This window comes from Bos javanicus, chromosome 3 (genome assembly GCF_032452875.1).
Source record: "Bos javanicus breed banteng chromosome 3, ARS-OSU_banteng_1.0, whole genome shotgun sequence".
NCBI lineage: Eukaryota > Metazoa > Chordata > Mammalia > Artiodactyla > Bovidae > Bos > Bos javanicus.
The window spans coordinates 89,219,790-89,236,280 of NC_083870.1; the positions used below are offsets into that span (position 1 = coordinate 89,219,790).

General features: G+C 41.2%; 1 protein-coding gene across 9 annotated transcripts in view; it reads left to right on the forward strand.

Annotated features, from left to right (window-relative positions):
• The window catches only part of DAB1 (DAB adaptor protein 1), a 1,337,206-nt gene that overhangs the window by 1,179,101 nt on the left and 141,614 nt on the right, over positions 1 to 16,491 (forward strand). For all 9 annotated transcript variants that reach the window (XM_061411800.1, XM_061411797.1, XM_061411794.1 and 6 more), the window contains one exon: positions 8,062 to 8,160. In XM_061411800.1, coding sequence (XP_061267784.1) covers positions 8,062 to 8,160 — 99 coding nt within the window. The remainder of the gene's footprint in view (positions 1 to 8,061; positions 8,161 to 16,491) is intronic.

Below are 16,491 nucleotides of genomic sequence, written 5' to 3' on the forward strand. Positions count from 1 at the left end.
AAATGCATTCTTTTCAAAAGCTGAGTAATATTCCATTGTGTATATGTACCATAGCTTTCTTATCCATTCGTCTGCAGATGGACATCTAGGTTGCTTCCATGTCCTGGCTATTATAAACAGTGCTGTGATGAACATTGGGGTACACGTGTCTCTTTCAGTTCTGGTTTCCTCAGTGTGTATGCCCAGCAGTGGGATTGCTGGGTCATAAGGCAGTTCTATTTCCAGTTTTATAAGGAATCTCCACACTGTCCTCCATAGTGGCTGTACTAGTTTGCATTCCCACCAACAGTGTAAGAGGGTTCCCTTTCTTCCACACCCTCTCCAGCATTTATTGCTTGTAGACTTTTGGATCGTAGCCATTCTGACTGGTATGAAATGGTACCTCATTGTGGTTTTGATTTGCATTTCTCTGATAATGAGTGATGTTGAGCATCTTTTCATGTGTTTGTTAGCCATCTGTATGTCTTCTTTGGAGAAATGTCTGTTTAGTTCTTCGGCCCATTTTTTGATTGGGTCATTTATTTTTCTGGTATTGAGCTGCTTGTATATTTTTGAGATTAATTCTTTGTCAGTTGCTTCATTTTCTATTATTTTCTCCCATTCTGAAGGCTGTATTTTCACCTTGCTTATAGTTTCCTTCGTTGTGCAAAAGCTTTTAAGTTTAATTAGGTCCCATTTGTTTATTTTTGCTTTTATTTCCATTATTCTGGGAGGTGGGTCTCCTTGTAATTTTTATTAATATTCCCCACATACCTTATAATAAAGGGAAAATGTTTTTTAAGTGATGTGTAACTAGATATTGGTATTTGGAGATAGCACAAAGAGATTTCTGATTTTAAATGCTTTAAAGAAGCCTTTCCTTGAGAAATCTAAGAAATTGGGAAACATTTTAATATACAAAATAAGAAAATTATATTATTAAGTAACCTTTATAAACATACAAAATCATGTATTGTCTGTTCCCAGATTCCAGTCTCCATGTAGTCTATGCTTCTTTTTTTTAAAAAAAAAGTAATATAAAATATTAGAAAAATTATTTAACAAGAAATCTATAAGTATCATATACATTTAAGGTCTATAATTTAATTCCTTTTTTGATTATAGAATTCAAAAAAAATGCTGTGTAAAAAGTTTGAAACTACAGAAAAGTGTAAGAGGGGAAATTAACTTACAATCACACTACACCAAGAAAATCAGTATCAACATTTTTGTGTTATTAACAATCTTTGTATTTTTATATACATTTGTGTATATATATGTCAATCATATACATATATGTAGTGTAATTGGAATGACCATTTATAGTTTCATATCTTGTTTTCTTCCATACCTAATAATATACATCATATACATTTTTTTCATATTTTCAAGTAGTCCCTGAGGATACAACTTGGTAAATATAATTTTTTAAATGTAAGAAAAAGGGAAGGAAAAAAAGGCTGGCCAAGTGCCTAGTAATATTATATGGGACAGTGTCTATAAAATGAATTCTTTACCTTTTTTTTGATAAATGTTTAATAAGGCACAGTTATTATTTTTGTTTATATTGTACACATTTTCTCAATGGTTTATTTCAACATGTGTATCAGATTCTAAGACTCCTTGTAGTCTAGCTATAGGAATCATTCTTTTTAAAAACTCTTAATTTTCTAAACTGTGTATCCATTACTTTCTTTTTATTTTTTAAGCTGTTACAAAGCAAATTTTATTTTAATATTTATAAATCTACCAGAAGGCATACCAGAAAATGTATAAAAGATGTTAAAATCACGAGTTCACAGATTGCCTCCTTGGAAGAGGTTAATGTATCTTTTTATGAAAAGAATAATTAAACGATGTTATGAGATTTTAGGAGAGTCTAATAATGAGCCCCCTTCTTCTGCCAAATTCAAATCTGGGTGATAAGTAGACAAAGGAGTCCAACAGGAAGAACTCTAAATTTCAGCTTTACGACTGATAAATGCTGGTCTGGAAGACATGACACAGCTACACAGCCACAAGGCATCCTTGAAGAAGACAGGCTGGTCAGTGGGCCTGTGGGGCAGCTGGCTGACTACGGCCCTCCCTGTCACCCCCACTGCCTAGAGCAGCACTGTGACCCAGGTGTGAGATCACATCAGAACTCACCCTCTCTACCAGCAGGTGGATTTCAGAGCGAGAACCCAGAGGAGACTGTGCCAAGCCTGCTTCCCCACTGAGACTCTAATCAAGGATGGGGATAAAGGCCAGGACCTTAATTCTTGGTGAAGTTGGTCCTTACTGAGTATGAGGCCAGGCAGGTGAAGATGTGCTTTTGACAAACATGAATTAAAAGACATCAAGAAAATCTCCAGGGACTGGTTCTCACCCACAGCTACAAGTCTGCTGAGGACAAGAAAGAGGCTGAGGCATCCTCATTCAGCATCCTGATAGCATTCAGCAGGCGTGGGTCACAGACCACCTCATCGGCCATCTGCCTCCGTAGAAGCATAGAGGTCTCAGCGGGTGTGAGGCAGGAGTTGGCTTGTGTGCCCTGAAGTTCTCCCTAAAGATTAACATTCACACAGGCTAGCTGGACCAGCCTGGTTATGACTGCTAAGCTCGTGGGTGGGTGTGTGTGTGTGTGTCTTGGTTACCTGCAGTAAAGTGTCCCACCTGTCACCCCTTGTAACCAAGCGGTCCCCAAACCCCTGAGGCTTGGTCTGACCATAACACACTCCTGCCAGATGCTCTGAACTTGAGGAGAGTTCTTGGTTTCCAGACAACTGTCTTTCATTATTTGCAAGTTGCAGAGAAGAATGTTGACATTTCCGCTCCCAGTGGTGTTTCTTTAGGAAGCACAGAAACATAAATGATCGATTCTCCATTTGGCTACTGGCCCAGGAAAGAAAGACAAAGAAGTAAAAAATGTCTGTTAGCCTTGCAAAAAGGCCCACTTGTTCATATCAGGCCATATGAGAAATTAAAAAAAAAAAAAATTCTGTTTGCTAGACTCTCTGACGCTGGTGCCTGTTGTAGAAGTTTTTCTCTTGGATTATAGAGATTTAAGAGGGGATTCATAATGTGAGTTTGCGTGAGCCATTGCCTGTCTACCGGCGAAGCTTCATTGTCATTTTATTTTAATTTAGTCAACAGAGCACTTTTATATATATTATCTCTTTTGATCTTGTGAGGTAGCTATTAGCCTCCTTGTTTGTAAGTAAGAAATCTGAGGCTCACAGAAGTTATAGGATTTGCCCGAGAGCCTTCATTTTAATCTGGAATAAGCCCAGAATTCATACCCAGATCTCCAGATGTCTCGTGTTTGATAGGATATTGTTAAGTGCTTCCTTCTATTCTGTATTGTATCTGCACTGAAATGTATCTTAGTTGCCCAGCTAGATTTTTAAACCCCTACATGTAAGCTACTACACGGTAGCCCCACATCATTAACTTACAAAGTACTCACCTCTTAGAGGTATTGGGCAAAATGGTGTCTCATAAAGACAGTGCCTGGAGGACTGATTGCAGAGCCCGAAGTGAATCTGTTAGTCAAGGTCCTGTAGGAAACAGTCACCCCAGCTAGGTCAGATAAGGACACTTTAATGAAGGAGCAAGTCATGCAGGGTAGGCCAGGTTAAGGTAGCAAACGGGCTGGTGAGGCACCAGAAACTAGAAACAGTAGGAAGCTGTTCCCACCCCAACGAGAGATGTATTAACTGGAACCCAGGGAAGGTGGGGTTGAGGAGGAAGTCCCCTTGCCAAACAAAAATATAGCTAGTGCTGGGCATTGTAGAACAGGGGTGGGAAGGAAGCAGAAAGAAACACCTGGACCTCTCTCCTTCCCCTGCTCTGACGTCCTGTTTGTGCCCTCTTTGGTGGAATCCAGAGGACGGGATGCTCAGAGGACCTGAAAGTGCAGAGCTCAGGGGCCAGTCTCTGGGTATAAAGCGAGGAAGATATCTGTATTCCCTTCTTAACTGGGAAAAAGTGAAACTTACAATGAGTTTTCCCCCAGAGACTGCAGAGCTGATTTAACAACTAGGGCTGAGATTGGAGACCAGGTTTAGTTTATGGATCTTTCTGGAATAGCGTTCTAGATTTTCAGCGCTTCAGGCCTGCAGCCTGTTGTGTGGGCTCGCCTGCTGGACGTGTTCCCTGGGGGTCACAGTCATCCCATCACAGGCATGCACCCCGCTGCGTGAGGTTTCAGTTCTCGGACTCTCATGGCAATCCCTGACTGGACAGGTCCATCCTGCCTGGTGTGCCTGACCCCGTCTGTGTGTATACATTCCTCCAATAAGATGCTGCCTCGGTGTGACTCCCTCAGAGATGCCTGCATCAGTCGTTCCACACAGCGCCCAGCACATGACGTCGCTTCACAGTATCAGGATTAGTACCAGTGGTGATGGTCAGTTGCTCTAGTTAAAAGTACGAGTAATCGCACTTTGAGTTCTCCTTCACTACTGCATCTGGAAGCTGGGGGTTCCACCTTTTTTTCATCCATGCTACCCCATAGAACCCTTCCATAGGAAGGGACCCTAACATTGAAATTCAAAAAATTGCTGTTGGAATTCCCTCTATGTCTTTTTGGTCCCTTGAGGTTTGGGGCAGTCACTTGACCCCCTGACCTCATTGTTTGTCATATGTAAAATAAGGGAGGTAATTCTTCCTTCCTAGGATTGTGGGGTGAGCTAAATTATGCCACATGTAAGAGAACTCCTTCCACTTGGTAGCTACCCAGAAAACACCTGACTCTCATTTCCAGGTTCCCAGCAATGACTTCGTAGGCCAGGTGGCTAATATTAAACACAGAAACCCCAAAAGACACCTACATCTATATCTTCTAATTCTCCAACCAGGCCTGTCACCTGATCCTCTGTCAGTTCTACAAAACACCATGGGGAGGTGTGACCCTGCGGCAGGCTGTCTGGCAGCAGACTTACTTGGACTTCGAGTAGTTTTTTCAGGGCTTGACTCAGGGTTGTGTCTCACAGGAGAAATGTGCTTAGTAAAATCGGAGTTTATTTTCCCCAAAGATTGTACCACATGCATCCTCCTCTTTTGTATTTGTCCTGGGAAGCTGTATCACAGCAGTCCCAAGCAGAAATGCTCTCAAACATGCTCTTTCCATCCCTCTTTATCTGCAGCCACATTCTGCCAGGGAATTCTTGGAACCATTTGGAACAAGAAGTGAAGGGGAGCATTAGCTAGTCAGCATCACTGTGTGTTGGGAATTAGTGCTGTTTGATGTTAGGTAATTCCAAGAGCTGGGGGTTGTTAGGACTGTTTCGGAGATGGGGTCGTTGAAGCTACTCTTTATGACCAGAGGAACTGTGATATCTTCACGTTGGAAGGACTCAAACAAGAAAGAGAGGCTCCCTGCCCATTGCCACAGTCCTTCCAATGCCTCTGTTTATAACAGGACTACTTCTTGTTCTGTCTTTTGTGTGCTTCTGGATCCTGAAGTTGAAGGTCAGGCTGCAGAGGGATGGCAGCATCAGTTACTTTTCTCCAAATCAAACTAAGAACACAGATTTCAAAGTCAAGGTTTTCATAGATTCAAAACCTATATTGTTCACTACTCGAGTGAGGGGAGAGTCACTTCACTTGTTTGAGTGCCTTTTTTATTCCAGTCTCCATTCTTGGCACTGGGCACACAGAATGAATAAAACAGAGTTCCCATTGTGCCCGTTGAGCTTTTGTCCTATTGGACAGAGGCAGTCAACAAATGAATATACAGTATGCCAGAGGGTACCATAAGGGAAAAAGATTCAGGGAGAAAGATCAGATGCAGTTTTGGAGTGGAGGGTGGCAGGGTCAGAGACAGCATCTTTGCTTGGGTGACACTGAAGAGAAATAAGAACTACCCCTGGGATTGCAAAAGCATACTCTGAGCCTTCTCCCATGGCCATAAAACCATCTCTCAGTGAATTTATGGGAAAGCAAGCAGCACATTGAGGAATCTAGAGACCTTTGAACAGGAGGAGGGGTTGAAGACACAGAGGGCTTCGGTTGGAGTAAGTAACCCTGTTACTATGTAAAGGGCAGTCATTGGAGGAGGGATCTTATGTCAGTGGGTACATCCCTAAAAGTCAAAAGAGGAACACTAGGTAGGATTACAGGAGAGAGATCTGGGCTTATGAGAAAGAAGAGAGATGTAAGGAAGTAATGACTCTTGCACCAAGAGTCTTGAAAGTGGATGTGTGGTCTCAACTTTCTAACCAGTTCTCTGTACCATCTTGGAACTGTCTACCCAGCTTATCGAACATTATTTTTCGATAAGAAAATGTCAGTTGAGAAATTTAGACTGATTACTTTGAAGGTTTCCTGTGACTCTAACATTCTGGATATCTGTATGTCAGAGGTGCCTGAGGATGAATGGGTGACTCCCGAGGGAGTGAATTTCTTGTTACTAGTTCCCAAACAGAAACCGGACCACAAATGCTAAGGGTTGGTTATGACATCCTACAGTGTACCGAGCACTGTACCAGGTACTTTCCATGCGTTTTCATTTTCTCAAACATGCAAGGGAAGTATTTACATTCAAGGAAGTAGAGCTAGGAGTTAAGTCATTTGTCCAAGATCACAGCCAGAAGTATAATCCAGATGTTTCGATTCCATAGACTATTTCCAGTACCCAAAGTGAGTATAATCACACAACCTTAAGAGAGTGCCCCTTCCTTGTGCTGGTCATACCGCTGACTCAGTTCCATAACATGCTGTGCTGAGAACAACACAAAGGACTTTTTTCTCTTGGGAATGTGAAATCATTATTATTTTAGACTTTCCTACTCTGAAAAAAGCCCAGCATGATTACTGGTGAAAGATGGACTTAATCTCCCCTTCTGTGGAAGCTAAAAGGGATGAAGGGGTTAGAAACTTCAAAACACCCAATGCAGAGTCTGCAACAGTCCTTGAGCATAAAGCCCTTGAATGTCCTCATCCTCTGAGTTGTACCCTACCTAGTATGATGCCTGTGAAAAGTGAAGTGAAAGTGAAAGCCTCTCAGTCGTATCTGACTTGGCAACCCTAAGGACTATACAGTCCACAGAATTCTCCAGGCCAGAATACCGGAGTGGGTAGCCTTTCCTTTCTCCAAGGGATCTTCCCAACCCAGGGATCAAACCTAGGTATCCTTCATTGCAGGCAGATTCTTTACCAGCTGAGCCACAAGGGAAGCCTGTACTTGCCTATAATTGGCCACCACAGAGGCTAATTTAAGAAGCAAGTGTTTTTACTCTTAACTTGCATCATATCAACTTTGGAGGGGACTCTTGATAGCACATTCATATCAGAATAATCTCTTGAGTTCCTCCCACCCTCCAGGGACTGTCCTAGGTACTAGAGAGAGATTAGTGAGCAGAGTAACATACCCACCTTTGGGACATTTACCTTCTAATTGACTCATACACATATCTTCAGTATTTTACAAAAAAAATTGGTGAAGTGGGGAGACATGTTTTTGAGGAATAGAAGCTCTTGGTAGGTGCTTTTCTTGAAAGCACAAGAATGATTGGGAGAATGGTAGAACATAACAAAATGTGTGGGTAAAAACTCAAGCCATAGGCAGATGACGATCACATTTTTCTAAACAGACTTGAGACATGCAGTCTGGCAATATTTTTTCTTTTCTTTTTAATCTCTATAATTAATTCATATGAAAAGTTTTTTCCAGAAGTATGAAATTAAAATCACATTTAGGAACATATCCCATGACTCATCTTTATTTAAAAGGTTAAAACCATATCTAATACAAAACCCAGAAAAGATCTTAACAAGAAAACCATATTGTGTTTATCCTAGGATCTCAAATTCTGAGCCGACTATCTAGGCACAAAGTAGGCACTCTGTAAATCTTGGTTTGTCCAATGAATCTAAGTTCAGATATTTGTTTATACAATTTTTGAGCAGTGAGGACAAGTGTTACCCTAAAACATCAAGAGGATGCAAGCGCATTGAGAAAGGTAGTATGGAAGTGGGGAGGAAAAAGAGTGTGCATGATTGGTGGCATTGGTTCATGGTATCTGACATGCCTTTGGGACCAGAGGGAATTTTCAAATGAAAACACTAAAGTAAAAACCACATCCTTCTTTTCAACAGGGCGTTGTTGCTGGCGCTCGTTCCAAAGGAGAACACAAACAGAAAATCTTTTTAACCATCTCCTTTGGAGGAATCAAAATCTTTGATGAGAAGACAGGGGTAAGTAAAAGAATCACATGGCATGGTGAAATTGAATCCATTGACAGATGTGCCCTTAAAAGCCTCCGCTCTTCTAGGCAGGAATATCAAACAAGCATAAAAACACATAAAGCAGCTGACAAACTTGATCAACTGTGATCGTTCATCAAAGGGAGGCCCTTCCCTGACTTGGCCACAGTATGACTGCACCGCGTTTCTTACAGTGTAATTGGGATAAAAGTGTCACACAGTCCTGGTAATGCAATGGGAGATTGATGTGCTTTGAAGAGCAGTGGGTAATGTGGCAGTTTAAGTTAAATTTCCTGTGTGTTGGCAACTTTAATGACATGCGTCCTAGAGGGAGATGTACGGGGGTCTTTTGACTTGGTCAAAGCATTCAGACTCTCTTGAATTGAACCTGTGGCACCTTGCAATTGGTGTCATCAAAAAGAATAAATGGAGTTTTCAATGTTAAAAAAAAATCTATCACTGCATGATGAGGAAATGTAAGGGCTGATCTGTGTGTTGAACCCACTGAAGATGTGGTTTGTATTTTCATCCACCTCCTGGCAGCAATTAGCTCCTAGGTTTATCCCCAGGACTTGCCTAGCATTGTTGACCCTGTTCGTTGATGGTAAGGGAAAAAGAGAAAAGCTTTTTATGATCTGTTTTGTCCAGAGAGCAAGAGTCAGATGGACACAATTTTCTTTTATTCACTCAGTGCTTTATAGCTTCTAACATACTTCCACTTATATCACATCCTATGAACTTCACAGGTAGTTTATCAAGCAATGTATAAACAGTACTCAATTAACCAAGCTACTTAACCTTGTCATTTTGCATTACAAAATTTCCCCCTTTGTTCTGACTCATATTAAGAGACCATAAGGTTAGTAGGATGATAATTTAATAGTAAAAAAAATTATTTTCTTGAAGAAAAGTTACTCCTGATTAGTAATAGCACAGACACACCATGGCCTCATGGGATCCTGGGTAACACACAGCGGGCAGAGAGCTTTGGAATTGTAGAAACTTGGAGGATATTATTCATCCTTTATCATCCTTCATGGGAGGGAACCAAGTAATGTGGATCATGCCTAACTGAGAGATACTTTCACAAGGATTCATATACCCCAATATATGTCATCATCTCCAGTCTCTTCCCAAGTCCACACCTGCCCATCACCGTGACACTGGCATCACCAAAGGGACAGAAATGACAGAGATAGAGTGTCAGATACTTTATCTTGCCTATCTTACTTTTTATTCTTGTGTTTTGGGGTCCTGCTATTCCATCATGTACCCCACCATCAAATAGTCCTAATCACCAAACTTTAGCTAATGAATAGAGGTAATTTATATTCTCCACTTTTATCTAAATCCTCACTCAAGGGTGGCTAAACTGGCCCCAGAGAAAGATACCACCAAACCTTGAAATGTGATTTTTGATTCTTTCTTTGGACACACAAAAAAAATACCCGAAAAATCATCATTTCAGCTCAAAGCCATTTGGCTTTGTGGGGGAAAAAAAATGTCATATCCTAGTGGAGATTCAGGATGAAGGCAGAATTAAATGTTATCTGTCTGACTTAGTCTGCCTACTTACCTTAAGCTCTTACCTTAGGGCTTTTGCGACCATAGCTTGTTAATTTGTCTTAACACAAGTCTAGGGAAGACTGGTAGAGAGGGCTGAACGTTTAAGCCTGAAGGTGAGTGTGGGGCAAGGCACTCTGTATCAGTAGGGTTGATCTCTCCAAAGACTTGTTCAGTGTTCTGTGTGACTCAGGGAACAGAACCAAGACTTGGTGATAGAAGTTTCTAGGAAGCAGTTTCGGTTTGTGAGGAAGAAGAGTTTCGCACAAATCAGAGCTATTCAGTGTTGAGATGGACCACCTTCTGTGCAAGTGAGTATACCATCCCTTGGAGGATTCAAGCAATAGTCATATGATGGAGATATTGTGGAAGGAAGTCAAGTAGAAGATGAGGTGTTGACCAAAGTCACATCTCAGTCGATTCCCCTGACTAGGTTTGATAGTCTGTTTCTCCTTTAAATCCATCCGTATTGGATGTGACTTAATCTTCAGATAACTGGAGGGTTTTGAGCATGAACAATTTACTAAACTGTTGTCACTGCCCAGCAGGGACCCAACTGAATTTTGCAGAATAAGAGTCTCAGTGGTGTTTTGTCCTACTTATCAAAGAAGTGGAAAACTGGGTCTTTTTCATTTGGAATGACAAATTTTAGTTGTTTATCATGTCAGAAGTGTTCCTGTTCAAGCTTGGCTGTGCTGTTTTTTTCAAAACCAAGAAAAGAAACATTAGCAGAACGTGACAATAGCTAGAATTTTAAAAATCCAAAAGCTGTCAAAAATGTTTTGATCCCAATTAAAGAGACCCTTTGCAGCAATTTACACCTTGTCTTGAATTTCAAAGGGGTTCTTGATCCCAATCCTTATGTGAGTAAATTTTATTATTAGTATGTTGCAGGAAATAAATCAATATCAAAAGCTGTCCATATGTTCAGATATCTAGGTATTGCTAATATATCAAAAGTATCAGTGAGAATGCAGAAAATGTCATAAATGAGCTCACTGTTACTAGTAATAGTAGGAACAATAGCAAATTAGGAGTAGAAATGATTTCATATCAGTATGTTACTAGGTCCTCAAAGCAGACCAATGCAGGAATGATGTCATCTTCATTTCACAAATAAGGAAACTGAAATTCTGGGATTATTCCTGATTTGACTGGAAACTCAAATCAGACCTTCCAAATCCAAATCCTATGTCTTTCCAGGGAAACTCACTAGCTTTCTTCTCTCCTCATTTACAATTTTATTCTACCATATTATTATTATGTGTGCTGTTAAAAACCATAAATATTGTAGGAGCCTAAAGTTTGTTTCTCGGGATAGAGGGCAGTGGTCTGATTCAGCTTTTCCAGATAATACCACATCCTGTTGCCAGTCACAAGTGGATTTTGCTTGTTCACTTGGTTTAGCTGGCACTGATTTGTCACTATTATGTGCACCGTTTTATGCATATTATGTACATTACAACAATTCTATGACGTGCTGTTATTAGCACCATTTTACAGATGAGAACACTGAGGCCCAAACAATTTAATTATACAGTTCTCAAATGGCAGAGCTGAGATTCAAACCCAGATAGTCTCGTCCAAAGTCCTTGGTGCTAGTAAGGTACAACAAATAATTACATGTTTTTCTTAGTATTTGGACTCCTAAAACAGAAACCTTATCAACTAGGTGGCTTATAAACAACAAACATTTATTTCACAGTTCTAGAGGCAGGAAAGTCCAGGATCCTGGCCCCAGGATTTGGTATCTGGTGAGAGCCCGCTGTCTCTCTCTTTTTTTTCTTTTTGCTGTGTCCTCTCATGGTGGGAGAGGGGGAGGATGCTTTCTAGGGCCTCTTTTATAAGGGCACTAATCCCATGTATCAGGGCTCCACCCTCATGACCTAGTCACCTTCTAAAGGCCCCACCTCCTAATATTAATGCCATCAGAATTCCAGCATATGAAATTTAAGCGCAAGCTCAGAGTCGGACACGACTGAAACAACTTAGTAGCAGCAGCAGCAAACAGACAATAGCAATCTCAAAGTTTATAAATGATTTCCTTTCATATGTATGAGAGCAGATTCAGTATTATCCCTGTTCCACTGTCATCATTATTCACTTTCATTTTAATGAGTTTTCCTGAGTGAAGATACTAGGGGTGGCGTTACCATGGGACTGTCTTGTGGGGAGAATGTTGGCAGGGTACCCACTGGTCACCATGTGGTCAGGAAAGACTGCAGGGGATGCTTGTTCTGTGCTGCATGATGTTCTGTTTCCTGGGGATTCAAAGATGAAGAAGATGTGTCCTTGTCCCTGAGGTGTTCACAATTTGGTGGTGAAACCAGACTCACAAAATGAACTGATACATGCTGAGACACAGGTGTGAATGGAGTTGTCAGTACTCAGGGGATGGAGATAGAGCTTTGCTTGAAATAATCAGGAAAGTTTTCACAGAAAATGGCACACTGATTTAGCCATGGAGGAGTGAATTGGAGAGGACCAGATAAGCAAGTAAGGGAAGAGAAAAATGTATTTCTAAATGTACAGGTGTCTAAAGGAGAAAGGTGTGTGTGTGCACGCACATGTGTTCATTCTTTCCTTCAGGAAATATTTATTGAACACGTCTATCAACACACAGGTTAACAAGGCTGTGTATTTTTGTTCATCACTCTTACGTATCTGGTTAGCACTTGAAGTCCACATAGTAGGTGCTTAGTAGTACCTATTGCACACGAACTAAAATGGCTTAATGATCATAAGTCAGCAAGTGTATGCAGAACAACTAGGGCATAACAGGGGAGAGGTGGAGAGTGGCCCAAGGTTGAATATTGTCCCTCATAATAGAGGGGGAATGATGTTTTAAATGCAATGGCTGCACTTACATTTCAGGACTGATTTAATCTCTTATTCTTCAGTGAAAACCAGATATTACCCTTGTTTGTATCTCATCAAAAGCAGGACTGTTCTCCCTTTATTTCTAACAGAGTATTTGGAATGGACTTGGGGAGAGCAGCTGAGGTGGAGCAAAGGAAAGTGGTCCTAGGGAGGGAGACATAAAGGAGGATGAAGGGGCTACAAAGAAGGATGCTGGGACCTGGGATACCCCTGTCATCCTGAGAGCTGCTGAAGCAGTACACAGGACACTCAGGGACTGGATATGATGATTAGCCTCTAAGGAAGACCATATGGTCTATAGCAGGTCTGTAGACAGGCTTTCGTGATCCTGTCTCATTTGATACCCAACAATTCTTGGAGGTTTTATTACCCTCCTTTTACAGATGGAGCTTCCCTGGTGGCTCAGACAGTAAAGAAGCTGCCTGCAATGTAGAAGACCCAGGTTCAATCCCTGGGTTGAGAACATTACCTGGAGAAGAGAATGGCTACCTACTCCAGTATTCTTGCCTGGAGGAGAATCCCATGGACAGGGGAGCCTGGCAGGCTACAGTCCATGGAGTTGGACACGACTGAGTGACTAAATGTTTTACAGACGAGTCATCCAAAATATAAGTAGAGTGTGTGGCTTGCCTGAGGCTACACTGAGTAGCAGAAATTGAGTTTCAATTCACATTTGTAACTCCTAAGCTTGTTCTGTTTCTTTTACCCCAGAGATTCTCCACTTGACTGGTTCCATACCCATAAGGGCTGCTTTGGAACTTAATGTAGGCATTTTGGGTGTTCACAACTTTTGGGGAAGGGGGTGCTGATATAGGAATTCACTAGAGGCAAGGATGCCAGACACTCCACAACGTACAAGACATTCACACACAATACAAACATTTCCTGGCTACATGACTTTAAATGCCTTACCACACTTTCATGTATGTGAAAATTTTATTTATAATTATCTGAATGTAAAACCCAACTCTACAAATAAAAAAGTAACTTCATATTCCCAATAGTGCATTTTGCAGAGTGCAACTAAACAGAAAGATGAGCTTTGTTTTGTTGGAAACTTACCAAGAGTTGGTCATCACTTTAGAAAACCACTCCCCTGTGACTCCTCTTCATATTAAGTCTACAATAGGGCACAGCTCTATCAGTTCCATGTCTAGCTATTATGTTCACAGTTCGGTTCAGTTCAGTTGCTCAGTTGTGTCCGACTCTTTGTGACCCCATGGACTACAGCTTGCCAGGCCTCCCTGTCCATCACCAGCTCCTGGAGTTTACTCAAACTCATGTGCATTGAGTTGGTGATGCCATCCAACCATCTCATCCTCTGTCATCCCTTTCTCCTCCTGGCCCTCAATCCTTCCCAGCATCAGGGTCTTTTCAAATGAGTCAGCTCTTCGCATCAGGTGGCCAAAGTATTGGAGTTTCAGCTTCAACATCAGTCCTTCCAATGAACACCCAGGACTGATCTCCTTTAGGATGGACTGGATAGATCTCCTTGCAGTCCAAGGGACTCTCAAGAGTCTTCTCCAACACCACAGTTCAAAAGCATCAATTCTTCAGCACTCAGCTTTCTTTACAGTCCAACTCTCACATCCATACATGACCACAGGAAAAACCATAGCCTTGACTAGACAGAACTTTCTTGGCAAAGTAATGTCTCTGCTTTGTAATATGCTGTCTAGGTTGGTCATAATTTTCCTTCCAAGGAGTAAGTGTCTTTTAATTTCATGGCTGCAGTCACCATCTGCAGGGATTTTGGAACCGCAAAAAATAGTCAGCCACTGTTTCCCTTTCTATTTGCCATGAAGTGATGGGACTAGATGTCATAATCTTTGTTTTCTGAATGTTGAGCTTTAAGCCAACTTATTCGCTCTCCTCTTCCACTTTCATCAAGAAGCTCTTTAGTTCTTCTTCACTTTCTGCCATAAGGGTGGTGTCATATGCATATCTGAGGTTATTGATATTTCTCCTGGCAGTCTTGATTCCAGCTTGTGCTTCCTCCAGCCCAGCGTTTCTCATGATGTACTCTGCGTATAAGTTAAATAAGCAGGGTGACAATATACAGCCTTGACGTACTCCTTTTCCTATTTGGAACCAGTCTGTTGTTCCATGTCCAGTTCTAACTGTTGCTTCCTGACCTGCATAGAGATTTCTCAAGAGGCAGGTCTGGTGGTCAGGTATTCCCATCTCTTGAAGAATTTTCCACAGTTTATTGTGGTCCACACAGTCAAAGGCTTTGGCATAGTCAATAAAGCAGAAGTAGATGTTTTTCTGGAACTCTCTTGCTTTTTCAGTGATCCAGTGGATGTTGGCAATTTGATCTCTGGTTCCTCTGCTTTTTCTAAAACCGGCTTGAACATCTGGAAGTTCACGGTTTACGTATTGCTGAAGCCTGGCTTGGAGAATTTTGAGAATTACTTTGCTAGCATGTGAGATGAGTGCAATTGTGCGGTAGTTTGAGCATTCTTTGACATTGCCTTTCTTTGGGGTTGGAATGAAAACTGACCTTTTATCTGGACTTATTTGACTCTTATTTAAAAATGTCAAATATAAAGGAAAGTTACTGTTCAGTTGCTAAGTTGTGTCCAATTCTTTGTGACCCCATGGACTGCAGCATACCAAGCTTCCCTGCCCTTCACTATCTCTCAGAATCTGGTCAAACTCATGTCCATTGAGTCAGTGATGGTTGAATGCTTTCTTAAACCAAAATTTATTCATTAATTATAAGAAGGCTCATTGTCATTATGTTCTTCATTTGCAGTTGTAACTAAGCCTTTATATATAGAAACACATTATTTTTTGATCAGAAATCGTCTTATTTATCCTTTGTGTTTTAATTAGGACATTTTGATTTGCTTAAACTTTATGCGTGTAGTTAGATTATATAATCATTTCCAGACAATACAGTAAGATACAAGATACTGTTATATAAAAAGGAGGTTTTTCATCAGATAAGGTTAAGAATCTGTGTATAGATCATGCTGCCATTTTCTTTGGTTTATTCATTTCACAAATACTTATTAAGGGAAAAGGACATTCTACATGCTGGGTGGGGATGAACTAGCCTGAAACCTTTTCTTCAAGAAACCTACAACCTAGGAGGTAAGACATATATAATTAAAAACCGAAAGCAAGAATAACAAGAGAAAAATGCAAAGTGATCATGAGAGTTCAAAAGAAGAAATTATGTCTTCCATTTGAAAAAAAAAGATATGGAATGATTTAGGACCAGAGGGTTGACCCTTGAAGAATGGGCAGAGTTTGAAGTTGGAGACATAAGAGGACCAGTGAGTGACCAGATGAAGGGAATTATGAGAAGTGTTTACTGAGGCCCTAGAATGAGAAAGCAATGAAGGAGGCCAGGTTTGGAGAAGAGAGATGGCCAGATATTCTGGATTGGAGGATGTGAGTTTGCTATCAATGAGATAAAACTGAGAAGGTAGGCAGGGCCCAGTTGGGAGACCTGGAATGTAAGACCAAAGAGCTTTGGTTGAATGAGGTCCATTACAGCTCAGTTATCATTCAGTGTATTCTATGGCCCTGAAGCTGCACTAGTTATACAGAGAGGCAAGTACATGACTGTGAGGTCATCCTTGACCTGTAAGTTGCCTTTGTGCAAATCAGGGGAAAATCCCTTTCTTTAAGGCTCACTGCCTGGGATGACTTTTGCTGGGAAATGGTTACAATAATTAAACATGTTTTTGATGACTGGGTGATGACTAGCTCCCCGTAGAGCTGTGCAGTGCACCCCCTGCTCAGCGGAAGGTAGCAGATCTGGGAGCATCATCTGTGCATGAGCAGAATCTGTGGGTCCTGTCTTGCCATTTCTTGTACCCACCACGCACTGCCCAGCTTTCAGGACTAGCTCAAGGAGACCCCTCC